The 19,977-nt window shown below is 35.0% G+C and overlaps 1 protein-coding gene across 6 annotated transcripts in view; it reads left to right on the top strand.

Moving 5' to 3' along the window:
* Positions 1–19,977, top strand: part of PTPRN2 (protein tyrosine phosphatase receptor type N2) — a 620,450-nt gene that overhangs the window by 261,102 nt on the left and 339,371 nt on the right. For all 6 annotated transcript variants that reach the window (XM_052695759.1, XM_052695758.1, XM_052695760.1 and 3 more), the window contains exon 11: positions 12,511–12,590. In XM_052695759.1, the coding sequence (XP_052551719.1) occupies positions 12,511–12,590 (80 nt within the window). The remainder of the gene's footprint in view (positions 1–12,510; positions 12,591–19,977) is intronic.

Raw genomic sequence — 19,977 nt, 5'->3', positions numbered from 1 at the left:
GTATGGAAACTATATGGAAGCTTCAGATGGCAAATCCATTTAAAAAATTCCAGCAGTGTTGTTTGACATTTTGAAAATAAAATGCTATAATTTTTCAGTTGAAAGAAATGACTCATTTCAAAATTTAATTATGTTTGGCTTGTAAGGCAAATGCTTCAATTTTAGTGATAAAAAATAAATTAACAATTGATTTTGGTGAAAACGAAACTTATTGTTTGGTGGTTGCTTTCTTTTTTTTTTTTTTTTTTTTTTTTTTAATTTTTTTGTTCAGCTGACCAAAAATATCAGCCTTTCAATAATAACTAGTCTTGATACAGTCTTTTATTATATATTTTTATATATTTTTACAGAATTCTGTCTGATTCCATATGCAGGAAATAAAATGCTCAGCTAATGAGCAGCTCTTCAATGTTCCATTTTATCTTCATTGTTCAATGTGTGGCTTCAGGCTTTCTTTATTCCACATTATTCAAATCCTGCTCTGAGGTCAGAAAATCCATTTCTTCTCAGTTTTGCTGTTGTTTTGTTTTGTTTTCCTGTGGTGCTCTTGTGCTCCTGTGGGTCTATCAAAGCATTTGACAAACTTAAATTGATAGTCATTATAAGAACAATACAGTGCTAGAGTTTATTCATAAAAGTATTAATGGCAAAGCATCTACTAATTTGAAATGTCCAGTCTGATATCTAACAGTATGTCTTAGACTGTTGTCTTCTGTGAAGAACTCCAAGTATTGAGTTCTTGTTGGCTTCAATTATCATTCTGAGTACTCAGCAGTCCCAGAAGTCAGCTGTCAGTTTAAACAATGCTTCTGTTAAAAAAAAAATAAAAATAAAAATAAAAATAAAAATATAAAAAGCATGGCATGACTTGGCTTCAAATGAACTGAGTCTGAATCTCTGAGGTGGAACTAGATGGTACCAGCAGAATTCAAGGTCATGAAATGTCCTTAAGGTCGTTATAGTTTCATATCAGCTTTTTAAAATACTACCCAAGGTCTGCCAAAAATGAAGTTAAAGATCCTAAAAATAGTGATCTGCTCTGGTATCTGACCACCATTCATTCTTGGACATCAGGGATCCTATTGAAAAAATATTTTGAAAAGATAAGGGGCATCTGTCAATAAAAAGTAAGTCAAGACTGATTTTTCCTGTTGTACTTTCCTATTGTCCTATTGTACTGTGTCACGTCCTTAGCATCAACTCTGTTTTTAAGTAATTACATGAAAACAGTAATCTAACAAAAGCCTGAATTTGGAAGGCTAATCACCAGAAATGCTGTGGGCACACTCTCACCGCACTTTAAATTTCTGGTTTTTTAGCAGTGAGGGTACTGACACTTTCTGGCTCCTTTTAAAAAAAAGTGTCTCACATGAGTAGTGAGTAGTTATGAGTAGTTATCATTATCCTTGCTCTTAGGAAGGACTGAAATGGTTGGGTTGGAATAATACAATCTGAAAAGCCAGCCAACCATCCCAGTGAAAAGAATGTGGACCGAGGAAGATATTTCAAAATCAAACCAAGTGGTGAAAGTTCAGGAAAGCTTTAAACTTGTTCAAATTAAAAGCGTAGGGCAGGCACATTGACGAGTGGAGCTCTCAGTCTCACCTATTATGGATGTGCATTGGCTGTAGTGTCCTAATCATGCTATATAGGTTTTGTTCATTGTTTGTCATGTTATTTTTCTAACACCTGGAAAACTCAATCAGCCAGTTAATCATATTCAGTCATCCAGAACCTAAACGCTGGAACAGTACTTGGTATTTTCACTTCATCATGCTGATGGATTATGACATTTGGTATATGTGCGCTCTAAATGTGAACATCTCAGTAAATTGTCGGTAGCTTGAAAGGCAGGATAGTGTGAGGGAGGCTTATTTAACCCAGTGAACTGTAGTGGGACAGGTAGCACAGTGTCTGGTTAAGTTTTGTACTGGCCAGTAACATGAAACTTGCCACTGCTGTACAAACTCTCCATGGTTCCTTTCTCCTTGATTCAGTGTGAAACATGTTTTCTTCATTCTCTGCACCCGTGGGTGAATCCTGTGAAGTTTTTTGTTTCTAGATTGGCAGATTGTGCCATCTGTGCCATTTAGAGAGGACTTCTCAAGTACTGTGCTTATAAAAAACCATTCAGTCCATCTTCTTCTCCTTATTGTGCTGTAGTATAAGCTATCAGTAGGTTGAATTTTTACTTCCACTACATTTATTGTCCAGAAATTAAGCAACATTTTTATTTATAACTGTATTTTTCCTTGGTGTCAATAAAAGCATATGCATTTCAAAAAAGTTGAAAAGCATTTGTGATCTATTTTTTTGAATTTAAATAACAAACCAACAGGCTAAGGTTATTTGGCATAATCTTGTTTAAAATGATATAAAAGCATAACTCAGAAATAATGGCACCACTTTTATTCAAACTTGACTTCTTCTACAGATTTAATGAGTCTGGAAAACAAATTGTCGGAAAAATGTACTGCTGTAACTCATTGCATGCAGGCTTTTATAAGAAATTACATTGTGTTTTCTGGTACATATTGTCTTATTTGACAACTAATTTTTAATATAAAGATGCATCAATTTTATAGAAATGAGGATAAGGAAACAAAAATAAGGTGGAAGTTTCAACTATGCATTCCTTTACTTAAAAATGAAAGATTTCTCAGCCTTGGCATTACATTAGTCTTGTGGCTTTTTTCCCCTGAGGTACAATATATTTTGTGTGCTTTTCTTTAATAAATGTGCATATAACCAAGATCATTTTGCCTTCTCCACTGTAACTTTCCTGCTAGAAAAATATAAAAATATATTAAAAATAACAAGAAGGATTTTGGCCTGCAGCATTTTATGAATTGTAGGTGACAAAATAGAGAGACCATAAAAATCTAGGAAGACTCTTATAAATAAAAATGTACTAACTTCAGCTTTCCATTACAACATTTCATCTCATTAAATCAGAGGATTTGCACCTTTGTAATCAAACATAGAATGAAATCCCATGTTACAAACATATATCCATGCACTCGGGAGAAGTTTTTTTATAGACAAGTGAGCTTCTAAAGTTTATCTATTTTAAACTTCATACTTCTTCCTGTACTTTCTATATTACTTTCTCTATATTATATTCATTTTTAATAAAATTAAAGTCCATCATATTATAAGGTGGGAAAATATACTCCTTTGTCTCAAGCAAGGCAGTGAATATGTGCCACTGCATTGAATTTGTATAGCTTTATTAACAGGTAATTATTTCCATTATACAGATGGGAAGACTAAAACTCAAGATAGCTTTCTTGATTTTTCCCTGGAATGGTACAGAATTTGATGACAGATAGATATGGGATTAGAAACATAGAACTAGAACTGTGATTCTCACTCTAGAACTAAAACTTGGTCTACAAATAATGCAATTAATATTAGAATTGGAAAATACTACAGTGGAGGGCAACTGGTTAAATAAATTTAGAAGAGAAAATTCTTTTAAAGATTTATTTGAAAGAATAATTATGAGAAATATGCAAAATTAATCTCTTTGTCTTTCTTTATCCTTTGTTCTTTGGCTACCTGATCTCCTTCAAACACACAAACACACTTTTATATATTTCTGTTACCTGTATGTATGCATGAAATCAGTATTACAGACCTGCTGGCCAAATAGAACAAATAAATTATTATTCTTCACTTTTTTTTAACATCTATCCAGAAAATATTGTACAAATATACAGGTCCACGAGCTTCCTGGGAAATTTTGTATTCCCAGGGAATGAAATTCAATGGGAGCAAATGTGACTGAAAGATTGTATAAATTCCCCCTGCAATGCTTCCTCTGCAAAGGAAGAAGGCTGGCACCACCACATCTCTCCCTAAGAGCTGCTGGTGTTAGGTCCCAGGACTGAGTCTTCCAGTTGGTCTTCTCAGAGCTAAAGGCTCTTGAAAGGGCAAGCAGTAGGGCTCTGGTTGTAGCCATCTAGCTCAGAGTTTCAAAGCATTTTGAATGGAGGCTGTAGCAGTTTGTTTTCGTTGGTTCTCAGTTGTGCTGTATAATCCACATAAAAAAAAAAGGTGTCCTATCTGGATCCTGTCAAATCTATGAGCATGCTGAACCTCTACTTCTGCAGAAGTCCTAGCATGAGTCATGCTCTTCATTAGCTATCAAAAGTCAGTTGTGCAAACTGAGGATAAGTTGGCTATCAGCACAGGAGACAGATTTACATGCAAATTCAACAGAACTGTTACTAATACAGGTGTGCCAATAGTAGGCCTCATATCAGCAAAATACATTGAATGTTTATTGTCTAAAATCTTAAGGCTTCTGTTTGTGTGCTAGCCAGACTACCAAGAGAAAAAAGAAAAAATATACATAGAATCCTGTTATCTTTTCTTTTTGTTTCATTTTAAAGACATAACTTTGTTATTGTTTAGCTTAATCATTAGAGACTGAAAAAATGCATTGTGTATTTTAAGCAGTATTTTGAGACCATTGTCCCAGTCTGAAAGTCTTTTGTTGCAAAAAAAAATAATAGAACTTGCATGTTTTGTTCTTTAGATGATGCAATTAAGAACCATATTAACATAGCAGGCAAAGCTGGCAACTTTCAAGTACTCACCATGGTGAAAATATCAAGTTTTGTGGCTTGTGACAGATTAATAGAAAAATTATTTTAAAACTTCACATTATTCATAGATCTTGAGTAATCATTGGAAATTGCATTTTGTAAAGAATAAAATAAGAACAAATGAATATGGTATCGATCTCCAAATTGAGCGTTGCCCATTTTTAAAATATTTCAAATTATAAGCTTAGCAAAAAATCTTCACCTAAGATGAATTGAATTGTAACATCTTTAAAGTACTCTTTTATCATGTCTTGCTTTGTAAATGAGCATCAGTGTATTTAGAAAAAATGAAAGAAAAAGCTTATATAATAGACAATTAATATGAAAATATGTAAAAGTCAATCATTTTAGTATTTATTGGTATCAGAGACTCTCCAAACATGGACTGGTGTTTTTGGAAAATATCCCTTTATGGATGAATGATATGTTTTCTGTGACTTCATTCTTGAAATTATTCTAATGACAGTAGAATCAGTGAGAAAAGTGCAGCAGAATTACTTCATTGGAGCATATGAAGAAGGACTAGAAAGGACAGTGCAAGGTGTCCAAATAATTATCTGATTTATGATGGCTATATATGTGGATTACAGAGGTAAATTTGAACTGTTACCATGAAATTTGGCCCAAAGCTTTGTTTTCATGTAACTCCATTTGCAGGATTTGGTTGCTCTGAAACTGGCTGTCTAGCTAATCTTTCTAATCTATCTACTGAATACATCATACTCTGCTGCATGGTGTAAACTGTTCTAATCAAATGTAAATGATAATAGAAAATTCTTCACTAGCTGGTGAATTTGTAAGCATTGCCATTAGTGTCTTTCCCATGGCAAGGATTTTGGTTTTCCATAGAATTCATGAATGGCTTGGTTTGGAAGGAACCATAAAGATGATCTAGTTCCAACTGTTTTCTGTGTTCACTAGATGTGCCCCTCCAACATGGCCTGGAGCACTTTCAGGGATGTGGCATCCATCACTTCTCTGAACAACCTGTACCAGCACTTTAAGTAAAAAATTTCCCCAAACAATGAATCTAACTCTCTCCCCCTTGTCCTATCACAGTCCTATCGAAATGTGTAAAAAGTCAGTTCCCTCCTGCTTATAAGCTCCTTTCAAGTACTGGAAGGCCACAGTGAGGTCCCCTGAGCCTTCTCTGCACTAAACAAGCTCAACTCCCTCAATCTTGAAGGAGAGGTGCTCTAGCCTTCTGACAATCTTCATGGCTCTCCTCTGAATCTGCTTCAACGTCTTTCTTTTACTGAGGGCCCCAGGCCTGGATACAGTACTACACATGGAGCCTTGCAAGGCAAAGTAAAAGGGAACAATCCCCTCCCTCTCCCTGCTGGCCACCCATCTGTTGCTTCAGCCCAACATACTGTTGGCCTTCTGGCTGCAAGCACACACTGCTGGCTTGTGTGCAGCTTTTCATCCATCAGGAACCCCAAGTCCTTCTTCATGGACCACCTCTGAGTGAGTGCTTCTCCCAGTCTGTACTCATATCTGGGATTGCTCTGACACAAGTGCAGCTCCTTGCACTTGGCCTTGTTCACATGGGTCCACTTTTCAAGCATGTCCATGTCCCTCTAGATGGTGTCCTTTCCTTTTTTTGTATCAGCTGCACCATTCAGCTTGGCATCATCCACAAATTTGCTGAGGATACACTCAATCCCACTGTCTGTGTCACTAGTAAAATGTTAAACAGTGTCAGTTCCAAAACCAGCTTGTGGGACAACACTTCTCTCTGGTCTCCACCTGGACTGAAAGCCAGTGACAGCAACCCTCTGGCTGCAACTGTCCATTGAATCATCCAGCCTACAAATCCATATCTCTCCATTTTAGAGATAAGGATGTGGTTCAGGATGATGTCAAAGGCCTAGCACGTGTCCAGGCAGACAACATCTGTTGCCCTCCCTTTGTTCATCAGTGCTGTCACTCGAAGAAGGCCCACAGATTGGTCAGGCATCATCTGCCCTTCATGAAGCCATGCCGGCTGTCTCACACCACCTCGTCCATCACATGTGTGCCTTAACATAGTTTCCAAGAGGATCTTTCGATTTTTTTCCCAGACACAGAGGTGAGACTCAATGGACTGTAGTTCTCTGGATCTTCCTCTCTCTTTCTTAAAAAATGGAGTGATGTTTCCTTCTTTCCAATCACCAGGGACTTGGCCTGACAGCCCTGCCTTTTGCAATTTGATGAATACCTTAGCAACCTCATCAGCTAGTTCCTTCAAGACCCTGGGATGCATGTTATCTGCCCCCAGACAGTGTTCATTCTCAGGAGGCAGTCTCAAATCAGATACTCATCTTCAGTATTTTGCCATTGTCACCTATTGATGGTGTTGATGTTTGTACAACGTATCTTCTTTAACTTTCCCTCTGCAATTTAGTTGCAAGTTGAATATAGAAATATGTCTGCAGACCGTGCTGCAAACAAATGCATACAAATTTAGTTTTTGTATAGGATATAAATATTAATGGCTAAGATAATGTATTTTGGGCAGTAATGCAGCTCATTGTGGAACACCCTATGTTGTTCTGCAGTTTGAGAAGCATGTTAAGAGTTTCCAGAGAAGGGTTTCAAGAACTGGAAAGATTGAAATGGAAGACTGAAATAGGAAAAAAAATAAATCAAATTCATCACTGGATGTAAGAAATGGGAGAGTAGATACAGCTGTACATGAAGTTCTGATCACTTCAGATACAAAATTAAGCACTTTTATAAACAATAAGTATATTAAAGGTGGCCATTTTTAGCACTAAGTCTAGCTGATGATCAAAATATTCTACACAGCAGTTCAGGGAAGTTATTTTGTAGAAGTTGATACTAGAGCACAATAAACTCTTCACAGATTTCCAGAATATCTGAGGTTTAATCAGTACCTGCTTATGTATAGATAATATAAATAGAATTGAAGCAATTATCCACAAAGTAACTTTTGATCAGAGGTTCTGGTCAAAAATATTGGTGAAGCCTGTATCAAGTTATTGGTGGATTTATAGCTAATTTGAATAATAGAAGGAGCCCAAATAGCAACTATATGCTTTTAATCCACCTCTGTAATATATAAGGATGACCAGGTGCATTACTGTGCTTTTGCTATGCTCTGTAAATCATGTTATCCAAACATAATGTATTACAAAAACACCTCTGTGAATCACATGCTTTTTTTAATTCAATTCAATTTGATATAAGTATGTTTATAGCTAATACTTACAATATGTAACACATTTACACAAGTGTGAGCATTTTACATTTCCAAATTTGAGAGGGTGTAGAAGAGGCTGAAGTGCAATATAAACAATGGACATAAACTTCACATTCCTAAACACAGTAAGCGCAGAAATATGTACACATTGCAAGTCATTAGTTCAAGCCCACCAAACATTTCCTGAAACAATTACCTTCACTGCTATAAAATTCACTTTGCACAATCCTCTGGAGCGTTACTAATTGCTTTTCTTAACCCCCAGAGATTAAAGGATTTTGAAATGAACATATAGACAAGTGGCAACTCTAATTTCAAATTTAAGCTTTATAAAGGCAAGCTCTGTTATATGAAACAGTGTAATTAAGAGACTATTTAATGACAGCAATATCCAGTCCTGATCCCCTCATCTTCCTCCTATCTTGAGAAATCACACTCTGCTTTATTTTTTTAAAGTATGATGCAAGCTCAATTCATTTTCATCTGGCATCAGCTCTATGTCTCATCTTCAAGAGTGCATATAACCATGTTGGCACATGTTTCTCAAATCCTTTTCCACTAGAGGGTATGATAGACTGTGACTGTATTTCACAGTAAACCTTCTGTATGATATTGTAGTACTAAAGTACACACACATGAGGGAGAAGAACGGGCACACAAAGCTTGGTACATAATTTATGGAGATTTAAATCCTGTCATTCATAAATATAACTAAAGGCTTGAAAGTGATATGGACTTTGCCATACTGATCATGGTCCAGCTCTGTTTATTCATCCATTAATCACACATTTGTTGACAGACAAAATAAAAATGTTGTTAATCTGTAAAACTGTTAATGAAAAGAAATACTACTGTTTTACTTCAAGAATATTTATTTGTTTGCATGTTCTGTGCTCCCTCACCTTCATATGGGAAATAAAAACCCAAGGGGAGGAGATGTTATTAAATCAGCAATCAACCTTCAAGTCGTTTTGGTATAAACACTGTAATTATTTCATCTCTAGTAAACAGAATATAAGACAACAGCACTTAAGTGTTACTATTTCCAATATTTGAATGTCTGTTAAAAAAAAACTGATGTGGCTGAAGGCAACATTATTGAAATATATTTTAAAAAGCACAAGTTGTGACAACCAACAATAATTAGTTAGTAAATTCCTAGTAATAAATTTAGCAGGTCATTGCAGCAGACCTTATGTTTTGCATGGACAGAAGACACCAGAGTTGCTTACCTTTATTCAAAAATACATCAGAATATACTATTCTGAAAAAGAAAAAAAAAAAATAGTATATGTGATTATGGTATAGTTCAGATACCTTCCAAAACTCACAAGGTGGATTTCAGTTCAGTTATGTTAGAATAGTCAACTGCACATTTACATGGGTATAACCATAGCAGCATAGCATGCACCTTGTTGGGAAAAAAACATTATTAAACGAAAATCTTATCTAAAACATTGCTTTCATAGATGAAAGATGCTACCACCTACCACTTCTAATCTCTTGGTTAAGGAAAAAGGAACACTGCGTTGTATGTGTTAGACTTTGTTTATATTTCTGGTGTCTCTTTCTCTGGTATCTTTCTTGGGCATGGCTGGCTGGGCTCTGGCATGACGTTGCCTGCTGCCGAGCAGGGTTGTGTTAGGCCAGATTTGTGGCAGTCGTATGTTTGCAATTCGTCTGGTCATAAACAGTGTGCACTTCAGCAAGCCCTGGTATTTCAATAATTGCCATTAATATTAGGTAGATTACAGCTGCATGAGAAAGCGGCCTTGCTTATCTAAAGAAAAGTTTCTGGCTAGGAAGCACCATGGATGTATTTTATACATCTTTGTACCCTATCTCAAGATAGTCACCGTCTTGTCAAAAGAGTCTTTTTGAAAATATTTTGCAGTCAAATAATTACTGGCTTTGTTTAAATGGTCTCGACCAACATATAAATGAACAATGAGGAATTCCCCAAAGGGAATCTATTGTTATTGAAATGTTTATTTATTGAGTGCGTTTACCAGAAGCCCCCCATGAGAAAAATCTCATTTTATGAGCTTCTTGAGCAGTCAGTTCCCAAATATCTAGCAGAAAAGCAATTTTGGCCAAACAATCTCAGGGTCTTTTGTTTGCTTTTAAATAATTGACAGAATACCAATGTGCAAAAAGTTGTGACAGGAGCTGCTTTATTTTCTTTATTTTGCAAATGTTCCTAATGAAATTGGGCTTATGTTGTGCTCGACTATTTCTTTATATTCAATCAGTTGATTATTACAATGGAGAAAAAATAGTATCCCATCTAACAGTGCAAGAACAGACATTGGAAATGATTCTTAGATTTCTTCTTTCTTGCAGAAAGTATGGGTATTAATATAATCCCTGCCCCATATGGAATTTTTATCCCACCCTATATCTCATCCTATCCTTTCCTCTATTTCTCTACATCCTCTTAACTATGAAGAGCACATACATTGTGGCACACACACACACACACACATACATGTGGCAGCACATACATTGGCACAACTCATTTGCTCTGAGTCCTGAGTACACTGGGCTCATTCAGGTGGGGTCAACTTCTTTGTCTTTGCTGATAAAGCCAAAGTGTAACTACACCATGTTTGAAAGTTGACATGAATTCCAGGTTCTTCACAATAATGGAATACGTAGATTTGGGAGAAATACCTGAAGTTCTTTGTTTACATGGTCCTTAGTGTGGGATAGATGTGTACTAGGTTGTTTTTATTTGCTTTTGTTTGAAGCAGACCACTAATTAGACTGTGTCTGAGCAGCCAGAGAGGAATCATCATTTCTCTTAGGTTGGGAATGCAGGAAGAACAGTGCAAGATTGGTTATATTCAGTGCATGATAATATCCAACTTCCAGGTGGCTGTTATGGTTGATTATCTCTGTGTTAGTGACAGAACTGGGGAATGGCCTGAATTTCTGTAACACATTTTATGTATCTTAAGTAATGCAATTGTAGAGTATTGTAACGAAACATACTACTTAAATGATGTTCATAAATGCTTTATAATTGCCTAACATTATTAAAATGCATTTCTTGAACATTAATGACTTGACATCTGGAGTATCCTTTAGCAATAAAATCTGTATTTTAGTTTTCTCCAACACAGAAGAGTATTTAAAGAAAAATGGTTGATTAATGGCAGTTCCTAATAACTATAGAATAAAATACACACAGTGCATGCTTTACGAGTAAAAGATTGAAGGGAGGCTCCTTAATCTTACTCTGATTCCCTTTGTGACCTCAAAACAAAGTCTTAATGTCAACAGTAGTTTACTTCTACTTAAAATGGAAAAAGTTTAAAGGTATTTCTGTCTAGGATATATGTGATGCAATTAAGTGCTTGCACTTCATTAACTGCTCTTCATTGTATGAATGGAAAATACAAATGCGAAGTGTTAGTAAAAGAATAATTTAATACTTCAAGCCCTGCAGCAAAATTATTTTTCAACTTCTTTTATGTAGCAATTTTTCAGATTTCATTCTCTCACGAGTCATGGCTATATTAGGTCAAAGCACGTTACCTGTATGGTTCTTATCAGTTTACCACAGCTGAAGCAGGTGTTATCCATAATATAATTCTAATGCTTCTTGCTGTTTGTGTGAATAATAAAAAATTAGGCACTCACATAACACATATGTGAGAAAACTGTTATCACTTGCCAGTTTTCATGTTTGTTCAGCCCTTGCACTCTCTGCTCTTATATAAATGTATATTACAGTTACTACTGTAGCTTGCAATCTGAAAAAAAATCCTTAAAAATACTTTTACCATGGTTGGGTGTGTTTTCTTTTTTTTTTTTTTTTTTTTTTTTTTTGTATATTTATGCATTTTAGAATAATATTAGAATGGAAATATCTTTATTCCTTCATAAGATGTGCATGTAGGTTGGATATTATTGAGATAAAAGGAGAATGAATGCAGTATTACATCTATAGATTTGTTTTCCTTGAAAAATACAAAATAATTTTTTCTTTGAAACCTTGAATACCTTTCTCTTCATTTAGCTAACTAGTACCTTGCTCTGCAAATGCGCAATAGATTCTAAAACCATAAAGACCCATCAGAATACACCCAAAATGGTCACTACAGTTTCATCATTTCATAAGTTATTCAGATAGATGGTAACCTCTGTTGTTAAAAGATAGGAATTAGTGCCATCTTTCTTGTCAAAGTCAGCCACTGGATCAGCTGACTTTGACCAAAATCTTTCCCCCAAGTATGTTCTTACAGAACATGTTTAACGTATGTATTCTGAGTTTTTTTAATCATTCCTCCGATTTAGAGTCATGACAAGAGGGCTCAACTTGTGTTAATTTGGAACTTTATGTAATCTTTTTAGATGTTGAATTCCAGTGGAGTTCTGTGTTGTTTTTGGGTGAATAATAATTTCATTGCCTTCATTTTTCCATTTTTGTAATAAAAATAGTTGTTTACAGGACTATTTGAAGTTTAGCTAATATCTCTGAAATTCTTTCAGACAGACATAAGACCCATGCATAAAAAAAGAAAAACCACAAGAGGTATAAGAATGTATGCAAATGTAGCTAATGAAGCAAAAGGAACAGGGCTAAATGGCGTCTTAATGGTTTCTCCTTAAAAACCTATTTTGAAAAAGAATATTATGCCGTGTATCTTGATTATGAGTCTTACATTTTTTAATAATCTTTTCTAGCATGCTGGGACCAGCTGTGACCTTCAGAGTGCACTCAAACCTCCAAAACATTTCAACTGCGGATGTTGCCAAAGCAGCAGGTAAGAATCCTTATCCTCCATTGCAAAACTGTGGCCTCACAGCTTAGAGGGCTGTAGGCAGAAAGACACATGGAGACTACACTTATCCCTGGAAGGCTGGCATTAAGAACGGAAACAATTGAGGGGTGAGGGGTTCATATGGGAAGTGTAACAACTCTGAATTAATTAAAAATGCCCCAAAACTCAATGTTTATAGGGAAAAGGGATTAAGCAGAGACAAATAAGCATGGCTTAGCATGTTGAAAAACTATCAGTGTTGTCTTGATCTCAGAAAAAATGTTGGATTTTTTTTTTTTGAATGAGAATTTATTACCGTTGTGTTTCTGATACCTTCAGAAGAAGAAAAAAAAGGTATTGTGTGTTAGCCTTAACTGACAGATCAAAAGAAGATATAAATATATATATCTTTGTTGATGCAGTGTTTATGCAATTTTCCTGACCCATTAATCCTGAGAGTAAATACTGAATATCTGGAACTAAACTGCATCTGAATAAATACCACTGTTCTAAGGACTGCTCTTGGCTTCTAATCAACTTGGCTGTCAACTATATTATGGAGGAGTTGTTGACTGAAAGAAATCATTTATGTAAAATAACTCAATTGATAACTGATTTGTTTCCAAATTATCTAATTGATAGCTTTTAAAAATGATAAACAAACAAGTTGCAATATTGCTTACAAATAGAAACAAAAAGAAGTTCGTGTAGAAAACTACCGGGAGCCCAAAACTGTCCATTAACAACCTCTGCTTCCCTATGGATGATTTCAGCCAGGACTCTGTAGGATCAAGAATCTATTTTCAAAGTGTCTATAAGAGAATAACCACAAGCATCAGTACAAATTAGGGGATCATCTGCTGGAGAGGAGCTCTGCAGAGAAGGACCTGGGTGGTCTGGTGGACAAGCAGTGTGCCCTTGTGGTCAAGAAAGCCAATGGTATCCTGGGGTGCATTAAAAAGAGCATGACCAGCTGGTAGAGGAAGGTGATCCACCCTCTATAGTATGCCCTGGTGAGCTCACATTTAGACTACTGTGTCAAGTTCTGGGCTCTCTGGATCAAAAAGGCCGGAGATCTCCTAGAAGCCCACCGAAGGGCAACAAAGATGATAAAAATGGAGGAACTTCCATATGAGTAACCTGGATCCGTTCAGCCTGGGGAGAAGCAGACTGAAAGGGGATCAGATAAATTTTTATAAACATCTAAAGGGAGATGGGAGGCAAATGGATTAGGCCAGGCTCTTCTTCATGGTGCCTAGCAATAGGGAGAAATGGCCTAAAACTTGAACACAGGAGTTTCCATACAAACGTGTGGAAGAACTTCTTTTCAGTAAGAGTATTGGAGCACTGCACCAGGTTGCCCCAGAGAAGTTGTGGAGTCTCCTTCCTTGGAGATATTCAGGATATATTAGAATACATTAAAATGCAGTTATAAATGTTATAAATAGTTTATTTCAGCAAAACCGAGGAAGTATCATTAGTTTTTCTTCCCACTGGGATCAAAGTAGTTTTTTTCACCTTCTTTACCTTAAAGATTTCTGACAAGTTAGGGGGTCATGGAGGCAAGAGGCAGTACTACGGACTCACCAGCTCATTTTAATCATTTAAATTGTATTTTATCTACTATAATATTCATATTCCATGCGTTTCCTAACTTCAGTTTGTTTAGTGCATTAAAATTTTCAGGTTTTGATTGCTGCAGAAGAACATTCGTAGGAGTCTTACATCAACTCCTGTCAGTATGTCACCAAGTATAACCGTATTTTTTATAACTAAACCTGTATTTGCCTTTTAGCAAAATAATAATAATAAAAATGATAACAAAAATAAATTATATATATGTCCAGGAGTCAAACATTCTAAATTAAAAAGTATCTCCTCCTTTTCTAACTAATAAATAAAGATGCAGTAGTCTGACAGTGTGCTTGTAAATCAGATCACTTATTTTAAGCAAACTTTTTTTCACTTGCAAATCTTTAAAGCCAAAATCAAATTTAGAAGTTAGAGCAACAGCAGTATATACTTACATAAGATTTTTTTCAGGCTTTGGCTGTAATCAGAAATTTTAGAAGTCGACAATTTAATGAATAAAGTGATTTAAAAATAGAATTTAACAAAGGAAAGTAATGTGGAGTAAATCAGTGAATATTGCCAAGGGAGGCCGAGGTAAATATGTTACTCCATCTTGTTTACAGAAAATGAGTAGACGTAACTGACAGAAGAATTTCACTGTCCATCCTTAGATTGAAACTAAACAAATTTAGAAATTGAGGTACTCAGATGCCACAGTAATTATGGGAATGTAAATTATCCAGTTTTGCAGAAAGGAATCTATTTCTGCAGCTTTTGTAGTAACTTCTTATTTCATTACTATCCATAGCAACATGCTCTGTGCAGCACGTAGCTCTTACTATTTGTGTAGAATATATTTTTGTAATCAAAATGGATAAATTACATCGTTTATTTTCATTGTTTAAACACAGAGAACTATGTTAAAGTTTTCCATTCTCCGCTGTGGAGTTTCACAAATATACAGGTTAGAGAAGGCGTGGGACTTACAGCAACTTTGAAAACAGATGGATGATGTAGAATATCTACTGAAATTCAAAGATAGGAAGTTATAGTGGTAACAGTGGTTTACTGTATTTTCCTGGTCTTTGAGATCCATTCTTCTTCGTATGCAGAAGACCCACACTTAGGAGAGAAAAGCTTTCCAAAGTCCATGTTCTTGCTGGTTAGATATTTTATCTGGAATCTCACAGTCTTCGTAAATGTTTTTACTGTTTTGCACTTTTTAGAGCTACACAATTCTATGGGAAATCCAAAAGGAGAATAATTTAAACTTCTGTATATCTTACTCTTGCAGGCTATGCAAAATACAGTTAACAATACCTTTGTTTTTTCAATACAGAGCTGAACTGCCAATGTGCTACCAGTTTTGCACAGTTTGATGCTTATAATATAGAACAAATCTTGCATAGTGTAACTGTCCTATGACCTCTTTCTGGTTAATAAGCCAGACTCAATGGTGCATCGCAACATTTTGATGAAATAAACTTTCTCTAGACATAGAAGACCTGTTCTAGGAGTAATTGCATTTGGCACATGACATCATTTAGACAAATGAGTATGGATTTCATTTCTCTTCAGTTTAAAGGTTAGAAGAAATCTCGTAAAGAATAACTAGCAGGAAGATAATTCTATTTATGTAAAATTGCCATATAGTCACTACAGTAATGAGCAGTGAATTCAAATGTGTACAGTTTAATAGGTAACCCGAATAACAGAGATAAATGCAAAGACGTTTAAAGTAACAGTGATAATTAGAAAAGAGGAAACTTCTGAAGTTTCCAAATACAGAACTTTAGCATAGGATGACTATGAAAAAGTGAAAAAGGGATGGAGGACAGAAAAACCCCGCACACAGTCATTTTCTTATGTGTGACTGTAGCCTTTGTCAAGTAAGAATCATGCTTCTGCTTTGTTTGGTGTTGCATGAAGAGCCAACATCTGAGATGTTAAAAAAATTGTTGAAGAGCAAAGTGATGTATGCATAGCATTGGCATATTTGGGAGGGGGAACTGTAAGTACAGTGAAAGGCAATGTATAAGCAGATATTGAGGAATTAGCAGGTCTATTGTACAGATTTTTGGATCTAAGATACTTTGTGATATGCACTATTAAAACAAGTCACAACTTTTCACTTTTTTATAAAAAAGAGGGATTATGAAAATAGAATATCTAGAATTCATTTATTGGGCTGTTGATTTATGTTTCTTTAGATTGCTGTTGTCTTAAAGGTAAAACCAGGATTTTCAAAAATTGCATGATTTGAGAGCAACCATTAATCTTGACTTAAGGAGTGAGTTGCTGAATGATACAACCTTCTTGTCTAAAAAGTATTTATCTGCCACCTTTCTAATTCTGCAAAAAATTGGAGCATTAATACGCAGGGATGGTGAGAGCAAAAACACTGTATCATTTTTACTATATAACAAATCAATTTGAATAAAGATCCTATCTGCGAAGTATTAGAATGAATAATTGCAGGTAGATAGAAGTCCTTAACATTTTAAATGCCTGCAGACGACTGCATTTATAAAAAACTATGGATTTTGAGATTCAGCATCTACAAATTTTGGTCATTGTCCCAACTGTTGAGAAACATCCCTGGCAACAAATATTGTAAAGAATTTTTGATATTGAAGATCATTATTTTTGCTAATATTGTCGGCTCTAAACAACCAAAATAGGATCGTTAGCTTTTAGCATTAAACAATACTTTTGATATGAAAACAGTATTTCAAAGCTCTTAGAGTTAACTTACCTTGTCTAGTGATTTAAGCTAATACCATCTCATTGATTTAGCGTGATCCAAAATGTCATAGTTTTAATCTTAATCAGGATGACTAAATGACCTGTCATGTTAGTGACCCTGGACTCGATTGTTGAAGGTACTTATGCCTCATTCTACTCCAATTTGTATCAATTTGTATAATTTCCTTATAAATTCAGTCATACAAAGATTTATTACAAATATATTTTTAAAGAATTAACTGTGGAAGTACAAATGATTGGTTTGTACCGAAGATGCACTGATTTTTAGCTGTTTGCAGCAGTTGGTAGTTTTAGCCTTTAGCGTAATTGAAACATACATTTCAACTTTCTAGCAAATTTGATGTAAGTCTAAAATACTACAAATTATTTTATATGAATATTCTCTTGTTTTCATTCTAGTCATGAAATATAGTTCTCTTTGTATTGGCTGGGGGAAGTGGTATTTTACAGCATAATATAATAAATTTCACAGTCTGAAATTTAGCAAAGTAGAGAAGATAATTTACCTAACATGACAGAATCAATTGATTAGGTTCTGGTATGCTACTTAAATTGATTGTCTTTTAATCCCAGAAATGCTCTTGGGAGTCAGTTTTTTCTCTAGCCAATAAGTACTGACCATACCAGTATTGCTGATAAAAACACGATAGCTTTATATTATTGTGCATCATTAGAAAAAAATGTTTTCTATGAGGCATTCAGAGAGAAATATGTTTTCATATAATATAACTTTGTATCTTCACGTAATAAATCTATGTATAAAGACATACATAAAGAATACATAAATGTAGAGAAAGGAGATAGAAATAGGAACAGCAGGACAATGAGGAGTAAATCTTCAACAATAAGATTCATAATTCAGCTGTAATAAAATGAGTGGAGGAAGATGAAAGCTTGCGGTTGAATTTTTCCCTCTCTCTGGATTTTTGTAGATCATGTAATTAGATATCTTTCTGTCTGAGATGATAAGAGAGAGTGTGTCTATGAATAATTTGAAGTTCATCTTTGAAGTGAACTGACAGTTTCAGTGTCAGAAACTTTGGACTACGTAGCCAGGAGGCTGTGAGGTCCAGCTGATTTCATTTGCTGCTGCCCTGGTTTAAGGTGAATTACAATTCTTTGGTCTTTAATGCGAAAAGTAAAGTTTTGACAGCTCTTTTCTATTGCTAGCTCTCCTAAGTCTGTTGAATCAAAACCTGATTTCTTCTGCTCAAATCTCCTTAGTTCACATTGTCTTTTTTCACCTCTTAGCCTCTCTGTAGTGGATCAATTCCTGTTTACCTACTGTATCATCAAATCTATCTGAAGTATTTTCCTCAAATTCTTCCAGTGTTGAATATAGAATGTCATTATATTTTTTAAGTATATTGAGAATCTCCTCTGTTATCAAATATCTGATATGGTGATAATTTCCTTGCCACCTTGTTCTTCTAATGAAAAATGTTACAACTATGACAGCCAATATCCTCTTTATCCTGGAATGAGTTTTAGCAGTTTTAACAGGTAGTATGATTTGGTAAATGTGCCTCAGTCCTAAACAAGAGAAAACATCTTTAATTATCACAGAATTGTAAAATCACAGAATCATAAAATGGCTTGCATTGGAAGAGACCTTAAAATCATCTAGTTCCAACCCCCAGCCATGGACAGAGTTGCCAAGTGGCTTCCTTCTAACAGTGATGGTCGTTACTGTAATTAGAGTAGGTGTTTTTTTTCTTTTGAAATAAACTTCTCATCTAAGAATAGTTGATTAATTCAAAAAGAAATCGTTTTACTTTGAAACTAGATTCTTTAAGTCCACTTTTGGTTCTAACAGAGACCTTCATTATGTTCACTGTGCAAAGTGCTATCATTCCAGCATGACACTTCACAAAGTTTCTTAGCTGCTGCGAACTCTAGAGCTAGATAAGTGTCTTACAGACTGGGGAGAAAAAACCGAGAGCCAAGTAGTGTTATGTAGCCTTTGTCCTTCAGTTATAGTAGTGGTAATTCACCTCATCGTATTCTGTTCCCTCTTACTAAAGACTCTCTCATAAAAGATTATCAAGTTAGTAATGAACAAAGATGAAAACAAGCATGCTGTTGATGTAGTACATATATTGATACTTAGAATATGATAGTTGATGCCTGAACTAAACAGGTCTATCAAAGGTACAAAGGTAAGCAGAACTGATGCTTAGTAGAACATGTAGCTGCAAAGACTGATTTACAGCTACTCATGTTTCCACTGGTTGCTTTCTCTACAACCTATAGTCAGGCCTATGAAGGTAGGTAAAAAATTAGTTCTCTGTAGTTCTAATTTATATCAGCTTAAAGGTTAATAATGATTGTAAGCTGACTTTTTAAAACAGCCCTCTTTAAATAATGTATAATACAAGTTAATGCATTGTAGAATAGAATTCATTTAGCTCAGTTACAGTTGCATAAAAGTTAGGCATTTACTTAAACCATTTTTATAGGCTGTCTCTACGTTTAAGGAAAAAAATGGATTGATGTATAGATGTTGATGATAATCATATCAGCAGATAATAAAAAAATCCAGGGATATTTATTGTAGAATTTAGTGCAGGAAACTTGCAGGATCTTCCTGCAGTCCCTCCTTGGTAACATACTCAAAAATATTTTTCTGTTTCTAGATCTTATAATCCAGTGCAAACCATCTTTTCACCAGCCTAACTTTCCTTCATTCTCAGTGTCCAAGGGTAACCTTCTGAAAGCTCTTCAAGAATTCAAAATTAATTTATTATTAAGCAAATTTACAAAGGTTTTGAGTTTGGTAAATATTGCTTTGTGTAATATTTTTAAATAATCAAATTCCTGCAGTCAGCTTGTAACAGAGGATGAATCAGTCACAATGTATTTATTTTCACAGATATTGTAAACAGACATGTAATTTTTAAAAGGACTGTTCTCAGCTGGTATAAATCAAGAAACAAATACTGTGGAGACCCTAGTACTGAGAATGAGTCATTGGAATAATATGGTTGATTTTTGTCCTTTTATTTTTTTCTGTATAGCAGCAATACTGTCAGGTCAAACTGTGAACATGGTA

The sequence above is a fragment of the Tympanuchus pallidicinctus genome, unplaced genomic scaffold, assembly GCF_026119805.1.
Source record: "Tympanuchus pallidicinctus isolate F22 unplaced genomic scaffold, pur_lepc_1.0 scaffold3, whole genome shotgun sequence".
NCBI classification, from domain to species: Eukaryota; Metazoa; Chordata; class Aves; order Galliformes; family Phasianidae; genus Tympanuchus; species Tympanuchus pallidicinctus.
This window is presented reverse-complemented; position numbering and strand designations above follow the sequence as displayed.